The following is a 25,592-nucleotide window of genomic DNA, read 5'->3' as shown; positions in this document are numbered from 1 at the left end:
TGACAAAATTTACATGGTTTTTTTATTTTTAATCAAGGTAGACAAACGGTGGTTACATAATATTTTATTTGAAAATTTTATTAAATGTAACATCGCTATTATTAAATTCCTTTGATCATCTAAAAAATAAGTTTTTTCCTGTTAATAGATTTAAAAATGTGAAATCCAACAAAAGAGTCTTATTAAACTGATAAATCCATTAATTATTAGGCCAGTATAAAAGTTAAAATTAAGATTTACTCGTAAAAGTAATAAATTTCAAACTAAACTTCAAATAAGTTACTCAAATGATTTATTTGGCTTTGCTAGCTTTTACTCAAAATACTTATGTTAAAATGATTTAATAAATACCCCCTCTAATCTAAAATTAATGAATCTTTGAATTTGGCACACATCTTCAAAAAGTTAATGAATGACATAATTAAATAATAATTTATCATTATTAAGTATCATTTTACTTCTTTTCAAACTTGTTCTAAAAATAATAAGGTTATTCATCAAAACTGAATTTAGAAAAATGAATTTATTTCGAATGATTAAATAAGTGTTAAAAGAGTTCATTTATTTTGAAAAAGAATTTGCATGTAGTAAATTCAACTCAATTATTAGTACATCAACATTTGCTAGCTTAAAAGTTAAAATTCTAACTCCTCCTCCGAGTCAACATCAGTTCAAGATCAAGTTGTCCCTCATCTCAAACGATAATAACAAGATGAAATTTAGAACTTTTATAATACTAATGAAAAGGTGAAATCTAGAACTTTTAAAACACTAATGAAGTAATTAGCAAAACATTGGTTTTTTATTTTTTCCGTTTCACTGCTTTGCAAAAAAATAAAAATAAAAATAAAAGTAAAAATAAAGAAGAAAGGAATGTCATATAATGAAAAAATACTAACATTTTATATGTGGATGGTAATGTGGCATAGTCACGTGGTTTGTTTTAGGGTAAACAACATAAACATCAACACTTTGCTACCTAATTACCCTCTCTCTCAACTTTTATATTAATTACTTAATATCCCGGATATGATACATAAGTTTGGTCCAAATACGTAATCAACAGATACATAACTACCAAACTAATTTACTATAAAAAAGAAAAATAATAGTATGAAATTAAATGATAGAGCAATTAATGGGATTTTGATTGAGAGATGTCTCTTGAATTCCTAAAAATTAGTAACAACTTCATAATTAAAATTTGAATCACCATAATTAACATTATCCAAGCATGATTCACCAAATGCTCTAAAATCAAAATGCTGCACAAAATACAAAATTAAATCAACAAAAAAGTTCAGAAACCTTAGACTATGTATCAGAAAATACTGCAATGTCTTATGTATCAGAAAAAACTGCAATGTCTTATGTATCAAAAAAACTACAATGTCTTAAATCAACAAAAAAGGGCACAAAAAACTGTAATGTCTTATGTATCAGAAACCCTAGACTATGTATTAAACTCAGTAAAATGAATGTATCAGATGTTAGAAAAGAACCTAAATCACATGTAAATTTCAGTATATATTAGAAAGCATGCAATGCCTCAGTGCATTATACTTATGTATCAGATTCATAATATGATACATTACGTTAACAAGAACACGTATAATTCATACCTTTGATAAAAAAACTTTTTCTAACAAAACAATACATTACGTTATCTTTGATGCCAAAACGATGAGCTCCTAGCATGTCCCATAGTTTCTTATTGCTACGTAATGTATCTTTGATGCTAAAACGATGGGCTCCTAGCATGTCCCGTAGTTTCATATCTTTGATGCCATAACGATACTTAACGTGCTATCTTGCAGGTCGCACTGATGGACTTATTAACGTTATTCATGGAGTATTGGTGCTACCATTTCCACCAGTAATGACAACACATGATTTTCCTAAATCATCATTAGTTTTATTTTCCTAAAAAAGAAAGTTAATGGTAAAAAGATGAAGTTGTTATATTTAATTTAGTAGATGAGAATATGGTGAAAATTCAAAAGAAAATTAATGAAAATTCTAACTTGAATATTGAAGTAGAAGATGAAGATGAGAACATAGTAGAAATTCAAAATGACTAAGTTGAGAAAACTGTGGGATATATTTCCTAATTTTGGGGCTTGATTTATGGCACAATAAGGGGTTGTGGATGATGTATCAAAAAAGAGGCAACTATTTTAACTAAAAAAGAATTTTTGTAATTAGTTTGATTGGATGAGATTTTAAGTATTAATAGAAATTTAAGGTGTGGGGTTATAAGTAATTAATCCTTTTTTTAATCTAGGTGGCATGCTTGGTGGAATTTCGTTAAAGGGAGGGGTATTTTTGAGCCATTTCAGATAGTTCAGGAGTATTTTTTATTCTTTTCCAAATTCCATTAGAGAGAGGTATTTTTGAGCCAAATATTTAACGAAAAGGTATTTTTAAGCCAAAAATATAACGAGAAATATTTTTAAGTTATTTCAAATAATTTCAGAATATTTTTCAACCTTTTCCGATGTTAAAATTAAAAATAAGAGTTACTTATCATCTAAGCTGACACACTCAAATGGTGAATACTTCCAACTACACTGACAAATTTTGTCATAATGGGCCCAAACATTTTAGTTGCAACAATTATTAACATATCCTGTTACAGTGGACCGACTAAGATTTGTTACTCTTTTCAACAAGTGCTTGGCTTATCACTCACCACCAAATTATTGTGCATTCGAAAAGAAGATTTTTCCCTTTATCGAACACTAGTATTCATTTGGACAATAAAGTAGGGGTGGGAAAAAAAAGGTTCAATCAATAAATTATTATTAGTTGATATTAGATTATTAAGTTAATAATTTTATAATTTTTTTATTGAGCTATCGATTTAATTTTTTGATTTTAAAACTTTAGTTAATAGTTAAATCGATAATCCAATAAGATTATGATAAAATTGTCTATTTATTCAAACTTATATAATAGTGACTTTAGATTTTATATACATGCCTTATTATTATTTGTATTTTATAGTTGTTATTTTAGTTCTTTTAATTTATGTAACCTTTATACATGAAGATAGCGTACACATATGAAAATAAGAGAAATAAAGAAAATTAGAGAAATATTTTCTTATCGGTTAAATCGAAACTCAATTAATAAAGATCAAAAATTGATTAATCGAAAATCAATAACGAATATCTTATTAATTCGATTATCAATTTAGCACGTTTATAAATTAAAAATCGACAAACCAACCGACAATGCACAAAATCAAACTGAACCGATCAATGCGCACCCCTACGATCAAGCTTTGTCAAGTAACTGTTTAGATATAGATTCTTAAATAATTTTAAATAACTTAGGGATTATTTATTCATGTGATATAAAATTATGACTTCAAATTATGATATGAAATTATTTGAGATAAAGTTAAAGTTTTGTTTGGACATGTAATTTAGACTTTTTAAATTCTACGTCATCTCATAAATATGATGAAAACTCCACCAGCTGTGAAAACTATTAAATTTTTCCCAGTTCTTATATAATATTATCAAATGAGCAAATTATAGTTCATAAATAGGATATCATAGTATGCGTACACACAATATTTGATAAATGGAATTTACCCTTGATATATCAATTGCATACCCACGTTTATTTTATAAATAAATATTTATAATTACAATTTTTCAAGAATACAAAACTTTATAAGAATCCACTAATCAATAATAAATACAACTTTATAAGAATCCACTAATCAATAATAAATATAACTAGTTATTCTCTAATATAATTCTTTTACATGTACGTAATTTTATATTGTTGTAGAAATTTCCAGTCCATAAATAAAGTTCTGAAAGCATCAAAATATCATTTTGTATTCTTTAATAACGACCCGTAGTTATAATTATAACTATACAGAAACGAGAATGTTGATCGTTTTCACAGGGCCATTTTTGACATTTTTGAATTTAAATTCTTTGCATTTTTCTTTCCCATTAAAAGGGCGACATGTGTTCTTTAATATTTAAGCTTCTTGTACTTTTGCATTCCTTTTCAATTAAAATTGTGATATGTATTGTTAAATATTTAAATCTGTTGTCCTTTTTTTTTTTTGCCCTTAATTTGATCTTATATTACTATTGGTTGCCACTGTATAATTTGACATGCAAGGGCAAAACTATATCAAGGGCAAACTTTGAGGTGTTTAGTAATGTCCATATACAATCTCCGAAGGGTGTCAAGTGGGCCGGGCCGGGTTTGGTCAAATTCGGCCTGGTTTGACCTGGCCCGATAAGTCCTAAGGTTTTAGGATTTCAGGTCCTGGGCCGGTTATTTTTTTAAAATGAATCAGGCTAATTCAGCCCGAAAGATTCGTCGGTTAACTGACTCGGTCCGACCCGAATACCTTTTTTTTAAAAAAAATAATAATAAAATTGAGATTTTGGGCCAAACTAGCTGTTGGCCCAACGGCTATATAGTCGTTTTTGGGTCCAAACGGCTAGTTTGGGCCCATTTATTAAAAAAAAAAAATTAACTTTAAAAAATAGTTTTTAATCCCAAAAAAAATTCTATAAATACCCTACAACTTCAAATCATTTTTCACACAATTTTTCACTCTCTCAAATCTCATTCTCTCTCAAATCTCAATTCTCAATTCTCAAATATTCAATATATTTAATTTCTTAAAGTGTTCACTTTAATTTTTTAATTTTTTGTTTACAAAGTATGAGCGGAAGTTTCAAAAGTCGCAACCTTCGGATACTTTCAAAATTTGGTATTGTCTTTCCATCTCTTACGTTTAATTTTTATTTATTGTAATAATTGTTCAATATTTAATTTTATTATATTTGTGTATTTTGAATATTTTTAGTTTAATTTAATTTATATTATGGATAAATTAAGAAACCTCGCTACTAAAAGTGTTAAAAAATTTTGTCCCGGAAGCGGTAGTGGTAGTAAAAAGCGAATTACTAGCGGTAGAGGTAGTTCAAGTAGTAGATATACCTGTGTGCCTTCGCCTTCGGTACCGCTTGGTACACCTTTTGAGGAAGAAATAGGTGTAGGTGCTCACGATATGGATGATGTAGAAGCTCAGGAAAATTACGGTATAGAAGAAGAAAATGAAGTAGATGCGCTTAATTTAGACGAAGATAATGAAAATATTGCTGAGACACCCGCAGTAGGAAATGCTAACGTTAGATCTGAATCGGTTAATCTCCTTCCCCGTCCTCCCAGTGCCCCAAGACCTCGTAAAAGAACTAGTGTTGCATGACAATTTTTTGAACCTATATCAGATATTGAGATGCAATGCAATATTTGTCAACAAATATATAAGCATAGAAGTGGAGGAAAGCAAGGGGGTATGGGTACGTTAATGAGACATATAGCTGAAGATCACAAAAGAGAGTTAAATATTGCACAAGGTGGTGGGGATGTTGGTGGGCCAACGCAAACTAGAATGACCCAGCAACCGTCACGTAGCGAAGAAGTATAATAAATTGAGGGACCGAAAAGAAATAGCTAAAATGGTAGCTGTGGGTTGTTTGCTTTTTAGTTTTCCTTCTTCTGATGCCTTTATTCGTTATATACAAGCAGTTTATAATCCTATGTTTAACGGTATTCCTAGAACTACTTGTCGGTCTGATATTTTTAGACTTCATTCACAATATTGTTTTTATTTATTAACATTGTTAAAAAATATTCAATGTAGATTGTCCCTAACTTCTGATTTTGGTCGTGCTGTAAATAAAAATGATTATTTAACCGTTACTTGTCATTGGATGGATAGTAATTTCATGATGCAAAAACGTATTATTGCTTTTTTATATGATGAAGATCGTAAACATACTGGACAATTTATTGTTGATTCTATTGTTAAAATTATCGGATATTATGGTATCGAAAATAAAATTTTATGTATTGCTTTTAATAATGCTTCTAACAACAAGACTGCTATAAAAAAATTAAAATCTACGCTATCTCCGCCCTTGCCTGAAATTTTTCATATGAAGTGTGCATGTCAAATATAAAATTTAATTGTAAAAGATGGTCTTGAGTTTTTTGAGCTTTATATTGAAAAAATTCGTCTTGCCGTTGGTTTTATTTAAGGAAATAATCGTAGATCGAGAATTAGAGAATTTAAAGTTAAATGTCAAAAAAATGGACTTACACCGATTTTGATGCCTGAGGAAATTGATACTAGATGAAATTCTACGTATGACTTTTTAAAAACTTGTTATAAATATAGAATTCCTATTACACTAGCTTTTAACCAACATTGCGGTTCATTTGCTGATTCTGCTGATTGCATGCTATATAATTTTGATTGGGTTGTAATTAATGATCTTATTAAGTTTTAAGAAAAATTTTATGTAGCTACGATTGAATTTTCGGTGCTTATTATCCTACTGTTTGTAATATTTTGGCATATATAGCCAATATTTCTGGTTTGCTCAAAGAATATAAAAATAAAGAAGGTTATAAAGAAACTGTTGGCGCCATGTTTACGAAATTTAAAAAATATTTTTTTCTGATTCCCCCTATTTACTTGGTTGGTGCTATGCTAAATCCGTGCATGAAATATAATAATATGTGTCACTTTAGTACTCTTATTTATACTAACTTAGAAATAAATACTAACCATGATTCTGAACAAGTACAACCTGATTTGTGGACGGCTACGACTAATGCAAAGGATTACATAAAAAAATTATATAATCACTATGCTGATTTATTTGATTTAGCCGTACCTACAAATATCACTCCAACTGTCACTCCTCATCCTCTCGAGTAGCCATCATCTTCTAAAAGGCCGGCACATAGTGGTTTTTGTGATTCGTTTTATGATTTAAATTGTTGAAACAGTGTTGATGAGAGAACTTACACCGTCAACTTATCGGGAAGAGCTGAAATATTATCTTAGGACGGCACAAGAGGATCGCAGACGACGGATCAACACGTTGGATTGGTGGAGGAGTAATGAAACACAATATCCTGTGCTTTCAAGATTAGCTAGAGATATCTTGAATGTTCCAATGTCAACCGTTGCATCAGAGAGCGGCTTTAGTCAGGGACGACAGCAACTTGGAGACAACCGACACTCATTAGGAAGCAATGCAATGAATGTTCTAGTTTGCCTCAGAAATTGGATTAGAGCAGAAAGAAGAAACCAAGGAATGGAACCGGAGCCGAGCGACGAGCTGAAACTTGAAGAAATTATGACTTCATGGGAGAACTCAGCAGAATCAAGTCCAATGTATGGTTTTGCCCCCGTTGACTTCGACTATCCTATGCAAGTTCCCGTCAGTATTAACACGAATGAGTTGGAAAAAATGATGCATAATTTGTAGATTTTTCATTCATGTAAATTATAAATTTTGGATCATTTTGCAATCAATAAAATTCCCCAAATTCATTCACTCCTTAGTCCTTGCTTTTTATATTTTTTCATTTAACGATTTAAAATTTTAAATTGAATTTCTAGTTTTCTACTTTAAATTAAAAACTTACTTCTAATATATTATTAATTTACTATCAAATATTATTAATTTATTATATTAAGTAGCTATGTTTTGTATATTTGTGCATATATCTTCTATAAAAGTGTATATTTAACGTATACATGTGTATATGTTTTATAAATTAGTATATAAGTATATCTATATATATTGTAATGTATATATAATGTAGTATATTTTATAAGTAGTAGTATATATACATTGAATGGTGCATATACACATGTATATATCTTCTATAGAAGTGTATATTTAACGTATACATGTGTGTATGTTTTATAAAGTAGTATATAAGTATATCTATATATATTGTAATGTATATATATTGTAGTATATTTTATAAGTAGTAGTATATATACATTGTATGGTGCATATATACATGTATATGTCTTGTATATTTAACATATACATGTGTATATGTTTTATGAATTAGTATATATCTATAGATATTGTAATGTATATATATTGTAGTATATTTTATAAGTAGTAGTATATATATATTGAATGGTGCGTATATATGAGTAATTGACTAATTGTGTATATGTGTATATATTTTTTAAATTCTAATGTAGTATATACTATATATATAGTGTATATATATTATTTAACGTATTTATAATGTATATAGGTGGGTATATGTAATGTATATTGAAAGAAAGTTTTTTTTTTTTTGACCGGGTTTGACCCATTTTTTAACCGAATTTGACCGGGTTTTGGTGGGTTTAATCGGGTTGGGTTAAATGGGCTGGGTTAGGGTGAGTTTTAATTTTTTTACTGTTTGGCCCAACCCGACCCGGCCCGTCTAGCGCTAAAACCGGTGCTTAATCGACCCTCAACCCGATTAAAATAGAAGGGTCAATTCCGAGTTGGTCCGGCCCGACCCGTTTGACACCCATACAGTCCAACTCTTGTGTTGTATCATCCATATATTAACCACGTGGATAAATTTCTTATTTCTCTTAAGCTTTTCTCAAAATATCACAGGATAACTTTTACTACTATCTTTTTAGTCCTAATTCATTTGTACTTCTTATTGTATTTTTTGTGTGCCAATTTAATTAATTTGTTAAATCAAAATTGATCACTTGAGATTTAAATTTTTTATAAGAAAATAACTAAGTCTCGATTTTCTTCGTGCCAGTTATTGAAATCAAAACGAGAGGCATCATGCAGAAGCGAATCATTACATATTTTAAGTAACAATAAATCAATGACAAAGAAAATCATACTTAGTAGGCGTTTGACCATAAAAATAAAAAAAAAATTGGAGTTGGAGTTATGTTTAACTACTAATATAAATTGAAGTTAATTTAAAATTTTTGTGAGAGAAGTGGAAGTGAGAAAAGTGAAAACAAGTAATAGGGGACAAACAGAATTGCTCGAATGTTAAATACCACCTACCTCCAACCTTAAGGTTTTAGTGTCGAGTCATATGTAGATTAAAGAGGGTAAAAGCTCATACGGAGAGTAAAAAAATATTATTACTTTCAAAAAAAATAAAAAATAATATTCATTGTTCAATTAGTTGGGTTCCTAAACTTTCGCCGGTGTTTCAATTGCCCACTAGCAATCAAAAACTAAAAAATAAAAGATAAACTATAATCTAGATTTTTCAATCCTAGTTTTTAAAAGCCCGGGCCAAACGTCTAGTACATAAACAAGGAAAATATTGTGAATGTTATCAGTACCGGGTCTCCGAGGTATCAACTGACAGCTGATTATTGTGAATGTTATCAGGTAAGTAAATTGTATTTTATGTGTAAACTTAGAACCTTTCCTTATTTATGGAGTATTAGTTAGGGGTCGTTTGGTTAATGCGATTGAACTAATTTAACCCATTATAATATCTAGTTTTTAGATAATGTAATGTCATTGCTCGCAGAAGGAGATAATAATTTCTGCAAAATTAATGTAGTATCCGTTTGGAAGTCTAGTCCTTTTTACTTTCTTAATGATTTGAATCTACAATTTAAAATTGAAAGCTGTCTTTATATTTTACGCCTCAATAAGATGGTAGCGATACAAATATCAATAGTTTATTTTCGATCATAAATTTTATTTTAATATTTAAAACTGTGTGTGGTCAAAATAGACCCAATAAACATGAAATGAATGAAGTACTATTTTATGCAAAATAAAATATGAAGCTATTAGAATGCACGGACTATTACTACATGTAAATGTAGTGTAATTTTAGGGTAACCATGTAAATGATCTTCTCACTATTTTATTACTACATGCATAGTAATTTATTCATTATTAATTTCAGTATAAACAATCTCTACATTAATATTATTAGACGCATCAAGAAAAAGTAATTCTTGGTCCCTAGAAGCAAATGCATGAATTCTGAGTTATTTAAAAACATTCTGTCCTTTCAAATAATTCACGGATAACAATCTTCTCGTTATTAATCACTGCATAATAATTTTTTGGTTATCAATCCCGTATATACTATCTCTGCATTATTAATGTACCTCTTGGTCCTTACCCTTATTTGTTCCCACCCAACTTGCCCTTTAGCACTCACTAAAAGAAAAAATGAATTTACTTTTTTGGTTATGGATAAAATGTTGTTCAAATTCGAATTTGATGATTTCTTTTTGAACTTTTCTAATTTAAAATCTGTACTCCCCGAATTTATTTAGCCCCACAACGCCACTTCCCAAAAATAACCCAACCCCATTATTCCAAATCAAAAAGCAACGAATAATGTTCCAAATCGGTTTAAAATTTTTGATTTAAAAAAATCACGCTAAAAAGGAGAGCGTATATTTCAGTATCTACTCCTCTCATCGTTTTAATTTATTTATTTATTTATAATTTTAAAATATATAATAACATACTCACAAGTGAAATTTTGAAAGAGTAAAGTATATATAAACCTTTTCTTCTACCTTATGTGGGATAATGAGGTTATTTCTGAGGGGGGAAAAATAGATCCACAATTTTGATCTCTAATTATTGCTTTTAATAATAATCATTTTTAAAGACTATAAATATATTAATTTTGAGGTGATAACACATTAGTATTTAATAAATAAAAATTATATATTAAATAATAAATAAAATTAAACAGATTAAATTTTTTTAATTAATATTTTCTTAAAACAGCATGTAAAATAGAAATACGATCTACAATTCTAAAGGAATTTTTTATTTACAGGAAAACAAATTATTTCAGCCATTCACGTAAGCCATATACGTGGCCGATTCTGTGCCATGCAACAAAAAGGGTCAGCACACGAGCAAGACTTTTATAGGATCAGTTCCTTAATGGATCTACTTATCTCTGCTGTGTCAGGTCAATTCGTCACCACGCGCTCAGGTTGCGGGTTGAAACACGCGCCTCCGCGTGAGGTACTTCCGAGAACCAAATCTCTGTCAATGCGGGCGACGAGAACCGTTGATGCGTGAAGGAACGGCGGAGATGCCTTGTTTGGAAAGCGCGTCGAGAACACTCTCCGTTGAAGGAGATTTTAGGCCCAATGGTAGAGGCAACGATGGCTTGTGTATTGCCTCCTTTACCACCTTATCTATGACCTCCTCTGCCTGCAAGAACCCACATAACATGTATCCAAATCAGATCTAGAATTTAAAATTTATAAGCTCTCAAAATTATCTCGAATGGTTGGTATAAATAGATAGCTTAGAGTTCAATATTTAGTGAAGATTTTTAATATATAAGAGTTTGAGCAAAAATTATTGAATTCTGTGAACCTGCCTGTAACATGTTGGTCCCGCGCCTGCCTCCATTACAACTTATATGATTTTAATTTGATTACACGTGAAAAAGAAAAAACTTTCATGTCAATTAGCTAGTGTGTGAAAATATTCGGCACTACTAAGTCAAAATTTTAATTTGTTGCGTATTTTGAAGAATATGAGCCAAGTATTCATATTCATATACTTATCACATCCGCTTGACACATTTACGACTAGTTTACGTCAAATTATATTAAATTATTATGATTTAAGTGATTTAATTGAGTGAAATTATACATTAACTGGGATGAACTTACCGGGTGAAGATCAACTGATTTTTGTATTATGCCATATCTGTTGTGTATCCCAGATGCATTCTGCATTATTATACAACCATTATGCAGTTATGATTTATGAACATGGACCAACTGTGCATTCACGTAGAATAGCCAGTTTATACTGCTGAATTGAACGTGAAACATTCAAAGAAGAAAGTAGCACCGATGAATTTACCTGAAGGTACGGTGTACATGATCCTAAAGATGGAGGTGTAACGGGGCAACCCCATACATCAGCATACAGCTGCAAGTAATCACATAATAGATTTTAATAATTCTTTGAACTCAGAATTCCGCGAAACACTTAATGTAGGTACATTCAGGTAAAAAGAAAAAGTAGATCAGTTTTAAGGACATTAATCTTACTCCAGAGTGAGGATTCCAGTGCCAATTCTCGGGTGGTTGCCATCCAGGATAATAAGGTGAACCCCACATATGCGCACCATTCGGGTAACCTCCTGGTGGTATCCAAGGAGGATAGAATTGACCAGCTGTGGGTGCATTATTCGGATGATAGGTCGGGAAGGCCATGACAGGTTTATGTGGATAATAATAGGTTCTTTGTACTGAATCTCTAAGTTGAGGACGAGGCCATCTTTTCTCGTCTTCCTTTGGCAAAATTTGCCTCCGCTGCATCCTGAATTTCTGCATGGAAAAAGCGTTGCTGTTCTTTAAACTGAGCAATATAATAGTCTATTCATGTTTGGACAACTTGCTTTACAATGTGACCCCTACAAATTTGAAAGATGACACCAACTTCTACTTCAGGGGCCAACACACTGAAAATGACATTGTTTACTAATGTTTCCCTTCCCAGATTCGGGACATTTTTCCTCCTACCTAACAGAGCATGGCTTACTCAAATTATGTGGTTTCTTCCTGTTCCTTGTTAAATTTACTGCATTATGACGTTAGGCACCATGCTCCCTTATATCCAGCAGGCAGGGTTTGTTTTTCACATTCATTTTCATATATTGTGATAACTTCAACTGGAAACAAGACTACTAGTAAATTATAAAAGAGCAGAATTAAAACTCAACCAACCTGGAGATGGCTAGCTATATTATGTCTTGTCAGGCCTTCTACTTTCATCAGCTCTAGTATTCGAGAAGGAATGGCTTGATCTATACCAAGTTTCTCGACTGCCTTAACAAATTTTTTGTGTAGTTCAGGTGTCCAGTCTACCTGGATTCAAAGAGAGACGAAAGCTTACTCCCACAAAAAAGTAATTCAAAAACTGCAGGATTCTTAGATCTACGCTGAATTAACTACATATAATGCTAAAATGCATGCACTTTCCCATAACAAGGAAAAATCCATTGGATAGACACAACAGTTTTCAGGCCTACACAAGTAACCATTGGCCCAGGAACTTTTGAAACGACGAAAAATGTTAATTTAGGCCAGAATGCAACGACGTCGCAACTATGACGATATGCAACGATGCTGCAACTATGACAATTTCGACTTTTAACACTAGCAATCATGGAAACTCTATGTTACAAATTTTTCAGTTACAGAATTAGTAATCTGCAGTTGCTCCATGTTACCTTCATTTTCTTCTTATTAGCTTTTGTCCCACTTGAACTATGGAGACCAGAAGCTTTATTAGATTCAGCAGAACGAGTACTGCCATCGGCTGGGTAGTCATTACTTCGTGAACAAGTAGCAATGGGATCCTCCATATTTTGATCAGCAGCAGAATCACGCTCATCCTTTGTGATAGCCACTTCTAGTCGCCCGGCAGAATCTGCCAGGATACTAGTCTCAGCAACAGAATCACAACAAGTAGTTTCGACAGATTTTGTGTCCCCTTCATGTACCTCACTATCTTGTTCATTTGACAAGATAGTATGATCTTGGAAATCACCATCATCCACTGACCTCACTCCTTGTTTATGTTGTGGGGTTGAAGGAGCCGGATACTTATCGCAGCAATTTGGTGATTCTTTTTGGTTTTCCAATACTGAGGTCAAGGGTTCAGCTTCATTAGAATTTTCACTATCTGCTTCGCGCTTTACTGGTTGGAGCTCTAGCATGGACAAAAGAGATTCTTTAACCGGCTTAAGCGACTCAGCGACATTCTTTCCTCCAGAATGAAATGCCTGTTCCGACTAATAAAAGTCAGATTTTCCTCTTCACATAATAAGCTCAACAATCTAAAAGAACATATTTAACCTTGCGAACTACATGCTGCCATAATAAGCTCAACAATCTAAAAGAACATATTTAACCTTGTGAACTACATGCTGCCATATATTTCTCAGTTTATCATCTGATAATGGTTTCTGAAGGAACTCAACTGCACCAAGCTGCAAAAAAATATATAAAGAATTAGCATTGTTCAGCAATATTTACTTACTTCCAAATTGCATCAACTAAAAACTTATCACTGAGATCTTACCGCTATACACTTCATCATGGTGCTAATAGAGTGAATATTTGACACCACTGGAAGAAAGATAGGATAAAGAAGTTCTATCAGCGATATTTCACTTAGCAATCAAAATTTCCAAGTTGTATTGTTTTTATGATGTTTCTTAGTGGAGATAATTTGTGCTTTTCACAATGCCGTTTCATGGATGGCGAGTCACTTCAAGAACAAAAATAATGAAAGATAAAGAAGGGATGCAGTTAACACTAGATCCAACTTCATAAAGCATCAATTCCAAAAACAAGATTTAGGACAATGGTATAACTTCACTTATAACGGCTGGTAACCACAAGGCTAGTTAATAAATTTAGGAGGTTAGCACTTCCAGTATGCATCTAACTACAATACAGAAGCACTTACTTATAGTTGGCAGATCTTTAGCACCTTCGAGAAATTTGAGTCCTCCATCACTGTTGCCAGCACTTACCTGTTGACAATAAACAGACACAATCATATATAGTAGGAAAAACATTGGCCTTGGTTAACTCCCTGGTAATAAACCACTACAAAGTGAGAGAATCGATAAGGAGAGCTATAGCTATAGCTTAATTTCTTCATGATAGAAAGGTATTATCACAATCCAAGATCAATCGCCTACATGAAAAACAACTATAAAATGAATGTGTAAAACTTCATACCAGAGGAAGAAAACAAAAGATACCTCTACAATGGCAACATGGAATACTTCAGACTTGCTTGAGATTGCAGACAAAGCTTCAGTCTCATTGCAGAATGCGTAAACTGCAAGGACATGAATAACCATGTATGAAGATGAACATTCAAGAAAATAGACTTCAGCTCCTAAGATCTACTCAAGGTAGACCACCACTTGTGTAACTTGTTTTCACAATTTTTACCAGGCAAGTCGTTTTCCTAGAGAAAATGTTCTCCAAAAATTTTGACCAACCGAATGTGACTGAACACACCCTAAATTTCCATCAAAAGATAGACAAATACAAAGGACAAAGCCCCCTGAATGCTCTTATCTTATTCTCAAAATAGAAAGATGGATAGTTATAGATCACTGTATTTAGCCTCCCTTTGTAATAAATGCAAAAAGCAATTGGATGTGAAACCTATAAAGCTTGAAGGAGAGATCAGAAACAAAAAGGACCAAGTAATTCAAAATTAAGTGGGGCAAAAAAAGACTGAAATGAACATGATTAAACAGTTCACAAGAAATGAAAGAACAAAAAAGATGTTACCTATATATTCCATTTCCTCAAGCCTTGATCTCATGTCAGAGGCAGAATTAGAATCTTTATCAAGAAGGAGGACTCTAAGTCCTTTAGGAAAATCTTTCCACCCCAGTAAGTCATTCTCAGTGCAAACCATTTTTCTGAATTGGCATCCTTTTCAGTCACCCAAAAAGCCTCTAATTATGATGCTCACTTCTCACCATCTTCTCTATCTACACAAACCAAAGCTGTAGAGTTTTTTAGTAAATGCAGTGGCAAGAATTTTTCAAGAAAACAAAAAAGGAAAGATTCTTTAGAAAACATGATTCATATTGCAGATCATTGAGTTAAAAAAAGACAAAAACACAAAACCCCATGTGAGAATTGAGATAGATCATCAAATATATAACAGAGAAAAGACCCGAGGTGGAGCCAGTATTTCAACTAAGGATTTAATATTCAAAGAAAACTTAGTCGAAGCTATGTAACTACGTAAAAAAATAATTTTCATTATGTATAAATAGTATATTTTTCCGTCGAAGGTTCGGCAGGAGGCTAGCTCCGCCTCTGGAAAAGACTAGAGAAAGACCATGTAAATACACAAATGTCACAATCCCAAGACAAATTACTTGATACCAAGAAAAGGTTTTAAAAAAGAGGACTATGTGCATAATTGATGATTAGCAGAAAGATGCATGGTGGATATGTGTTACACCTATATGATTTCTCCTTTTGAAAGAATGCATGTAATAAAACTACATATAATCAGAATTCACAAGTAGTGTATTTAATTATACTAGAATACATTTCTAGTACCTTAGAGAAATGAAAAGGAAAGTGTCTTGTAATATTGTTATTTGTTTCTTGATTTGGATGTTTTATTGATCATAAATATGTAGAGACTATCTAGCTGGAAAAACTGGAAACAGAGAGAGAAAGAAAGGGAGACAGTAAGACTGAAAAGCAGTATAATCAAAGATGAGAGAAGTGAAGGGAGGGCCTTGAGGGGGGCCGGTTAAGTGCAGTTGCCAGACTTCCATGAATAGTTATTATCTGTTGCTGCGGACCACATTATACCCAAATGGCTACCTTACCATTGGTCAATAAGTTTATACAACTAGACTATATATCTTAAAATATTTTGTTAGTTTCATTTTACTTTATCCCATATATTGAATAAAATAGAAAACTCTGTCTCGATGGCTAACGAGATAGATAGTCTACTTATAAGGCATGTGCAATCTTTCTCTTTAAATCCAAATTTCATGTTTTTTGCACTATATTAGATGCTTTATTTAATAAATTTAGAGTTTTTTTTATATTATCTTTGATATTAAATAATTACATAAATTAATAATAATCAAATTTAAAGTTTAAAAAATCTTATTAACAACATTAGTTTAGTAACCTGCACTTCTAATTAAAGTTTTACTAATTATATATTGTTAGAAATATATATTAAACATGATTTAGTTATAAGGGTGGTAATTAGTGCATTAGTATGTTGGCTTTTAAAGATTGCACTTCACTTTTTGTATCAGGTCAAATTATATAAAATGAAGAGACTATATCGTTAGAAATAGATATTAAACTGGATTTAGTTTCAAGGATGGTAATTAGTGCGTTAGTATGTTAGCTTTCAAAGATTGCACTTCACTTTTAGGCTGGTAGGTGAATAATAATACCATTGTTATTGATTGCCTCCAAAATCTCATAAAACATATGTAGAATATTACGCTTTCAGAGATCGTCAAATTTTGTAACGGGCAGCACATATTGATTGTGTTTTTTCCCTCAACACACCTAGAGACGTATCTAATATTATAGGTGTGGTCTCAATTGAATCAACCGTTGTTTTGCACAAATTTTAACTTCTGAAGAGAGTCGCCACTTAATTTTGAAAAGGAATTAAGAAATCTTTATAAAAGTTACTTCAAACGATTCAAAACAGGAAAATCGTTTTAAGTTAGAGATTCTAGATAAGCGGTTCCTATTAACGTTTTAAGAAGGTGTTAGGCACCTAAAACGTCCGCTAACTTGCGGTTATACGGACTGTTTGAAAATCGTCTTTTGATTAACTTCGAAAAGATTAATTTGTTGAAATAGTGATTTGATTTTTTTTCAAAAAAACAGACTTGTGTAAAATAGATTTAGGCGATTTAGTAGGGATTTTAACTAAGTCTAAACAAAACTAATAAACAAATAAACACATAAAAGGGGAAGGGAGGAGAAAGTAAAGGATTTAGGCCATTGAGCATAAATCAACAAGACCTGTTCTAGTCTAGTTGGGCTTCCGACCCATTTCACCTGTCCTAAACTATTTTTAGAGCCTTTGACTCAAGTCTTGCTCCACTTGTATTAAATACAACTTTGGCTTCGAGGTCGAAATGAATGAATAAATGAATAAATGAATAAATAAAAAGAAGACAATAATAAAAATTGAGACTTTTCAAGTCTCTTAGTGACCTCATCAATGGGTTTTGACCCATTTTTCTTCTTCGTCTATCTTCTAGCACCCGTACGCCATGTAGTGGACCTTGGGTTTAACTTCAAACTTGACTCGAAGGGGTGAGCCTCATTTACCCATTATGAAATGCAAGAGGAAAAGAGTCCATTTAGACTCGAGATTTTTTTTTGCATGCAAAGAAAAGATAAAGAAATTAATATATGTTCAAGGCATAAAAGTGACATATTTCAAAGTAAAAGAAACTATCAAGAACCAATTTTTGAATGACAAGAATAAGCACACTTGCACAAAAATGAGAGTCAACAAATAAAAAATATAAAGCAAAAGTTTCACAATCATACTATGCATAAGTCAAAAATATCCAAATAATTTTATTTAGCCGCAAAAGTTTGAACTTTCTTATCGTTTTGAAAAGACAACATGCGAACAAAGAAGAATAAACATTTTGAATGAAAAATAAAGCTAGCACTTCATATCTTATATGAGAGTTTTGAAATTCATTAAAATAATTAGTAAGCAAATGACAAATTCTTGACTTAACTAATTATTATTTTTATTAAGGCGCAACAAATAATAATAACTATTCTTCCAACATAAAATAAACAACTTTACATGCTACAAAAAACATATCTACCAACAATAAGTTTAAATAAGGCATGAGTATTGTTTTTCAAGTAAAGATCTAAACTTTATCCAAAATAATCAAAGAATAAAGGAAAAAAAGAGAAACAATCAATATTATTTATTCTTTTCAACATAAAGAAATTAACTTTACATGCTAAAAACAAATATATCTACCAATAATAAGTTTAAACAAGGCATGAATATTGTTTTTCAAGTAAAGATCTAAACTTTATCCAAAATAATCAAAGAATAAAGGAAAAAAAAGAGAAACAATCAATATTATTTATTCTTTTCAACATAAAGAAATTAACTTTACATGCTAAAAACAAATATATCTACCAACAATAAGTTTAAACAAGACATGAGTATCGTTTTTCAAGTAAAGATCTAAACTTTATTTAAATAATCAAAGAATAAGGTGAAAAGACAAAACATTCAACATTAACTATTCTTCTAAACATAAAGAAAATAACTTTACATACTAAAAATAAATGTATCCAACAACAATGAGTTTAAACAAAGCATAAATACATCTTTTAAGCAAAGATTGAAACTTTATCCAAAATAATCAAAGAATAAAGTAAAAAAAGGCACATACAACTATTGCTAGCTCATTTTTATATCATGAACATGCAAATAATTAGAATATCGATACCACAACGTCCTAGGGCCTTCAAGGCCATCTACAGCATACAATCCCAGCAAACAAAATTATATCTACGAACTACGAAGAAGAAAACAGATGAAGAAGAAAACAATAATAAAAACTAAAATAAAAAAAAGGTGTGTTTACCTTTTTTGGGGCAGCAAAACCAGACTACGAGCTACGTTGGAATCAACTCTGCAACTCAAAAATTTGATTAGCCGATCAACTTATGAAACAAAAATTTTTACTAAATAAAAATAACTATTTTTGCTCAAAAAGATTTTTTTCACCTTTCCTTTTCCACCAATATGGGAGAAAAGTATTTATAGGGAAGGATAGAGATTTATTTCTTGTCATCTACCAATGTGGGAGAAAAAACATTTAGGGGGGGTTTTTGAAATGTAAAAATTAAAGATAAGGTGAGGTGGAAGATAATGTGTGTGTGTGGGGGGGGGGGGGGGCGGGGAATAGTACAATGTAGTACAATCTTTGAATTTCAAAATTGGAAAAGGACAAAGTTGGGGGAATAGTACAATTTGAATTTATTTTTGGTGGGAATTGGGTAAAAGTTATGAGAGTTCTTGAGAATTTTGGAATTATTTAAAATATAACCCCAATTGGAATTTAAAATTTAGCCATATTTATTTATTTTGACCAAATTAAAAATTAATTGACGAATTGCATTGCAATTATGACCAATTTTCAATTATTTCAAATCTAATAGATTGGTTAAATTAAATTAAAATTCGATACGAATTAATACCCTTTTTTTATCCCGAGCTTCTTGATTTAATAAAATGAATGCATATTTATCCAAAAAAATTATTTTTGAGAATAAATTATATTTAAATTAAGATTTTAATCATTTGAATTTATTTTCATGATAATCCTTAATTAAATCTGATATTTTGTAAAATAAATATTTAAGTAACAAATTATATAATCTTGTATAATTAAACACGATAGTATATAATCGCTACTTAAAATGACAAAATCACGTACGAAAAATATTTTAAGTTTTTTTTTTATTTGAATGAAATAATTATTTTGGTTTATTAAAAACTGAAGAAACTCATGATTAAATTTAGTCGTGAAGGGCAAAAATTAGGTGTCAACAACAGTAACAATATATTCATTGTATTCTCACAAAGTTGAATTTGGGGAACATAAAATATACGCAGTGTATACCATAACCTCAGATTTAGTAGAGAGGTTGTTTCTGATAGACCCTCGGCCCAGGACAGATAGCAGTATAGCAAACAAAAAGCACAAAAATGAACAACAAAATGCGTTAGCACACTGCTAGATAATAAATAAAAAAAAAGACACCGACAACATAATACTATAACTATCTATTCGAAATCACAAATATCATCAGAACATTACGAACAAGAAACTATAGACGCAGATACAAATAAATCACTCCTCTCTACGGTTACGGACTACACTCTAACCCACTATCTTAATTTGCATCCTCCGTACTCTTCTATCAAGGATCATATCCTTCATAAGCTGTAACCACTCCAAGTCGATCAAGCCTAATCATCTCCCTCAAATATTTCGGCCTACCTCTACCCCACCTAAAATCATCCATAACAAATCTCTCACACCTCCGTACTGGAGCATCTGTGCACCCCCTCATCACATACCCGCACCATCGCAACCTCACATTCTGCACTTGTCTTCCACCGAAGCTACTCCAACCTTCTCTCAAATAATCTCATTTCTAACTCTCTCTCTCTCTCCTGTTAAGTCCACACATCCATCCTAAATCCACATCTCTGCCACCTTCAATTTTCAAATGTGAGGGTTCTTAACTGGCCAACACTCCACTCCATACAACATAGCCGGTCGGATCGCCACTCTGTAGAACTTACCTTGAAGCTTAGGAGTCTCCACTTCAACCATCTTGTACCAATATGGTGCGTGATATTCTTGTCAATATCTCCATTACCTTGAATGATAAACCCAAAATAATTGAAATTATTCATCTTTTGAATGGCCTGATCATAATCGAGCTCTACTACCACCAAGCCAACCTCATGCGTCTAATCAATGAACTTATATTCCAAGTACTCTGTCTTGATCCTTCTCAACCTAAACCCATTAGACTCTAGGTTCTGTCGCCAAACCTCCAACTTATCATTGACTCATTCTCGTGTCTCGTCAATTAGTACAACATTGTCAACAAATAACATACAGCAAGACACCTCTCCTTGAGTACATCGCTTCAAAACATCTATTACTAAGGCAAATAAAAATGAGCTAAGAGACGATCCCTAGTGCAACCCTATCAAAACATAAGTGTTTTGAATCTCCTCCTACCATTCTCACACGAGTCTTCACTCCATCGTACATGTCCTGAACCGACCTAGTATATGCCACGGACACACCTCTACCCTTCAAGCACCTCCACAAAATCTCTTTGGGAGCTTTATCAAACGCCTTCTCGAGATCGATGAAAATTATATGCGAGTCCTTCTTCCTCTCCTTAACCTGCTCCACTAATCTCCCTACGAGTTGAATGACCTCAATAATCGAGCTATCTGACATAAAACCAAACTAATTCTCGAAAATAGTCATGATCCTCCTCAGCCACAACTCTACCATCTTTTTCCAAACCTTCATAGTATGACTCAACAACTTGATACACCTATAGGTGTCGTAACTCTGAATATCCCCCTTGTTCTTATATAATGAAATCATCGTACTCCATCTCCAAACTTTGGGCATCTTCACCACCCTAAAAAATAATGTTAAACAACCTTGCCAGCCACTTCATACTCGTCACGCCAATGCTCTTTCAAAAATCCAACTGAATATTATCTGGCGTAGTCTCCTGACCCCTATGCATCCCACAAATAGCACCCTTGACTTTCTCAATATTGATACGCCTACAATAATCGTAATTGCAACATCTCTCTGAGTGTTTCGAGTCCCCCGACACGAAATATTTGTCTCCCTCATCGTTCAAAAGTCTGTGAAAATAAGACTGTCGCCTCCTCCTAATATGAGCATCCTCCTACAATATTTTTCCATCCTCTCAATTGAACCCATAACTTTAAATGCGGGACATAAATTTATGTGTAAAGAAATCAGTAAAATTGTACTATTTCTGTCTATCTTTACTTGTTCACTTTTTTATTGATATAGGAAAAAGAGGCGGTAAATAATAGGATAATTTTAGCATATTACCTTTTGAATATAATAAATTTAATTCTTTGAAAAATGCATTAGATAATGAATCGTATTTAATGCCAAGGATAATAAGAGTAAGAATAGATAAATTATCCATTGATTTTATAAACTGAACAAATATTATTGGATATCTCAGGATAGAAAAATGAACAAGAAAAGGTGGACGGAGAAAGTAATAAATTCCTCTCTATTTTAATTTATTTGTCTCACTTTCTTTTTTCATTTCGTTTATAAAAAAAGAATGTTTCTCTTTTATTTTTAAACAACTCTTTTATTCTAGATTTTCACGTGGCAACTTTAATATCATAATATATTTTTATACATTTTATATATTTTAAGTTAAAGACCACAAAATTTAAAATCTTCTTTACTTTCTAAAATTTCATGTCAAGTCTCAGTTTGACAAATAAATTTAAATAGAGAGAGTGGTATGACTAATAAGAATCTCCAATTTTTAAAATATAATGAATTTAATGCGAAAGAAGCTTAAGATTGAATGAAGTTTAAATTATGATCCATCTCTAAACACTATCATCTTCATTCCCACCCCACAGCTCCCTCCGCGCCTCTTATTAGGGGTGTGCATCGGTTGATTCGATTCAATTTTATATATTATTGATTTGGTTTATTAATTTTTGATTTTTAAATATATTAAATTAATAATCAAATCAATAAGATATTTTTTTTTTATCGATTTTCGGTTTATTGGCTTTTAGTCCTTAACTGTTCGATTTTCGATTTAACCGATAAGAAATACTCATAAAATAGAAATAGTAGTAACTAATATGAAAAATAAATCGAATCTTAGTTGCAACAAAAAATCCTACATGATGTGTTTTAATTTACAAGAATCTTCAAGTTTGGACTAAATGTTGTTAGGAGAAATTAAGAGTTTTTATAATTGAAATAATAGGTTTGTTAATTTGTAGAAATTAAAGAGAAATTAAGACAAATATATAATAAGTCATATATATATATATATATATATATATATATATTCTTATTGGATTATCGGTTTACCCAATAACCCAATAAGAAAAAAATGAACCGAACCAACAACCCGATAATTTTTATTTATAAAACCACTAAAAAAATCGTTAACCCAATATCAATAAATCAATAACATTTTTATAGGTTCGGTTTATCAGTCGGTTCGATTTTTACACACCCCTACCTCTTATGCTATTTAAAATAATATTTTTTTCTTATATATTGAACACAGAAAATAAATAAATAAAAAACTTACTAATTTTCGTAGTTCTTTTTGTAAAAAGAATATGTTTCATGAAAAAAAATTCCACCGTACCAAAATCCTTTTTCATTACAGAGAAAAAAAGAACAAAAAAAAAAAAGAAGCGCTCATTATTTAATGTCAGCCTTTCTCCCATCAAATTTTAAAATTTGCACTTCTTTTGAGCTAATATTAGTGAATAATACCACTGTTATTGCCTCCAAAATCTCATAAAAGACACACCTTTTACTACCTTTTTTAACTCAATATATATTAATACAACACTTTAATAAACTTCCCACTTATGATCAAATCAAGCTTTTTCAGTCATTTCTTGTTGCCTTTGTTGTTTATTATTGAGTAACTCATTATCAGTACTGTGCTCATAATCTTTTAGGAAGGACAAACACAAGTTGTTATTATATATCATTTCAAAAAATAAAGATATGATTATAATACTATTTCTTTTTTATTTTAAAACTTAATGAAGTTAGATTGAGAGTGTGTTTGGAATGAAGAAAAACATTTTTTAGAAAATATTTTTAGCTTTCTCATATTTGATTGGCTTAAATATTTTGAAAAGTGTTTTTCCAATCAACTTATTTTTCTCAAATTTAAGAAAAATGTCTTCCCTTCAAAAAGTAAGGAAAACATTTTTCAAAACAAGAATATTTTTAAAAAATAGTTGTTAAACATTTTCTAATAATTCCTTACTTTTATATAAGAAGCTTATTTTTTCTACAAAAGGTAAGGAAAACATTCTCCTATAATAAGGATTTTATTAAAAACTTATATAAATATTTTTCTACTTGCGTAACGAACACAAGAATATAAGTAAGAAACAACGTATTTCCTAGAAAATATTTTTCTCCTCTATATAGACACACCCTAAAAAAATATTTTCTGGGATCAAAAATTAATTTTCTAAAAAATATTTTCTACTCTTTAGCTAAACGCTAAATGTATTTTCTGAAAAATAATCTTTTTTTCACCAATTAAATACTAGAAAATATTTTTCACTCACCAATCAAATATGAGAAAATAAGTAAGAAACAACTTGTTTTCCATGAAAATATTTTTCAGGAAAATATTTTTCATGAAAAACATTTTCCTTCCTACCAAACACAAGAATGCTCCAACTCACCCTTCTTTTTTTATTTTCTGCTTAGTAAAATCTAGCGGCCTTTATTGCTTTTCTTTTTTTTTATAAAAACCCAGATACTAGTGAATACAACAACTACTTATCCATTAAAATCACACAAGTGAGATTTAGGGATGATAAAACATAGAGCGGATCAAATATGTCAGTGGCCTAAGGAGAAAATCAAAGGAGACCTTAATTTTTTTTTAAAAATATTTTTTTTTAATAAAGTCTATATTTTAAATTTTGAGATGCAAAGTGGTTAATATTATAGTTGATTTCTTCTAATAAATTTTTTCCATTAGTATAACTAATTTCTTTAATCTTTCTTGAGGCATAATACTTTAAATACATCAATTTTTTTCTAATAATTCCTTACTTTTATATAAGAAGTTTATTTTTTTCTATAAAATATTTAATAAGTTTTTAATAAAAGTCTATAATTTATTATTGCTAAAAAAATGAGACCCCTCAAATTCAGAGGTCTTAGGTAGTTGCCTATTTTTTAATGGGTAGAGCCCGCGCACTGGTAAAGCATACGTAAGCCTTGCCACTTCCTCAGGAGGTAAGGAGATTGTTTTCAAAAGATCTTCGGTTCACATGGATTCTGCATAAACTGACTCAAATGCTGCACTGTGAATGACAAATCAGCCCTTGTACGCATTATATAATTGAGTTTACCCTGTATAAATTAGGAACTTGAATAGGAATTCCTTGATTATCCCGTAGTTTGACACTATGATCCAAAGGGGAAGAAACAAAAGATAAATAAAGAGTATCAAATTCTTCAATAAATATAGTGTAAATTTTCTTTGCGAAATAAGTATACCTGTAGATTCTCGAACAACCTCCATGCCAAGAAAAAAATGCAAAGGACCAAGATCCTTGTTTTGAACTTCTTGTCTAAAAATAACTTTAAAGCTAGTAATTCACCTTCATTATTGCATGTCAACAATATGTCATCTACATACACTGCTACAATAGAGTTAGAATCACAAGACTTCTTAAAATAGAGAGAATAATCATCGAAGGAGTGATTGAAACCCTTAGAATTGAGAGCGAAAGTAAGCTTAGCATACCATTATCTAGATGCTTGTTTAAGTCCATAGATAATTTTTTTCAGCGAATAAACATAAT

The 25,592-nt window shown here is 31.1% G+C and overlaps 1 protein-coding gene across 2 annotated transcripts; it reads right to left on the bottom strand.

Moving 5' to 3' along the window:
- Positions 1-10,527: 10,527 nt before the first annotated feature.
- LOC107872899 (two-component response regulator-like APRR2) lies at positions 10,528-16,246 on the bottom strand. 2 transcript variants are annotated; one of them, XM_016719555.2, is made up of 12 exons: positions 15,965-16,246; positions 15,176-15,396; positions 14,632-14,711; positions 14,331-14,397; positions 13,941-13,987; positions 13,771-13,848; positions 13,087-13,641; positions 12,581-12,721; positions 11,903-12,181; positions 11,712-11,780; positions 11,516-11,575; positions 10,528-11,045 (listed from the first exon to the last, which is right to left on the bottom strand). In XM_016719555.2, exons 2-12 carry the CDS (start codon positions 15,303-15,305, stop codon positions 10,878-10,880), a joined length of 1,674 nt encoding a protein of 557 aa, XP_016575041.1. In that variant the 5' UTR covers positions 15,306-15,396; positions 15,965-16,246; the 3' UTR covers positions 10,528-10,877. The 2 variants fall into 2 exon arrangements, with proteins under 2 accessions (XP_016575041.1, XP_016575042.1); XM_016719556.2 differs by having other exon boundaries at positions 15,176-15,381; positions 15,965-16,150.
- Between the last annotated feature and the right edge of the window lie 9,346 nt (positions 16,247-25,592).

Source organism: Capsicum annuum, chromosome 6 (assembly GCF_002878395.1).
Source record: "Capsicum annuum cultivar UCD-10X-F1 chromosome 6, UCD10Xv1.1, whole genome shotgun sequence".
Lineage (NCBI taxonomy): Eukaryota > Viridiplantae > Streptophyta > Magnoliopsida > Solanales > Solanaceae > Capsicum > Capsicum annuum.
The sequence above is the reverse complement of the archived record's forward strand: the minus strand, read 5'-3'. Positions and strand labels throughout refer to the sequence as shown.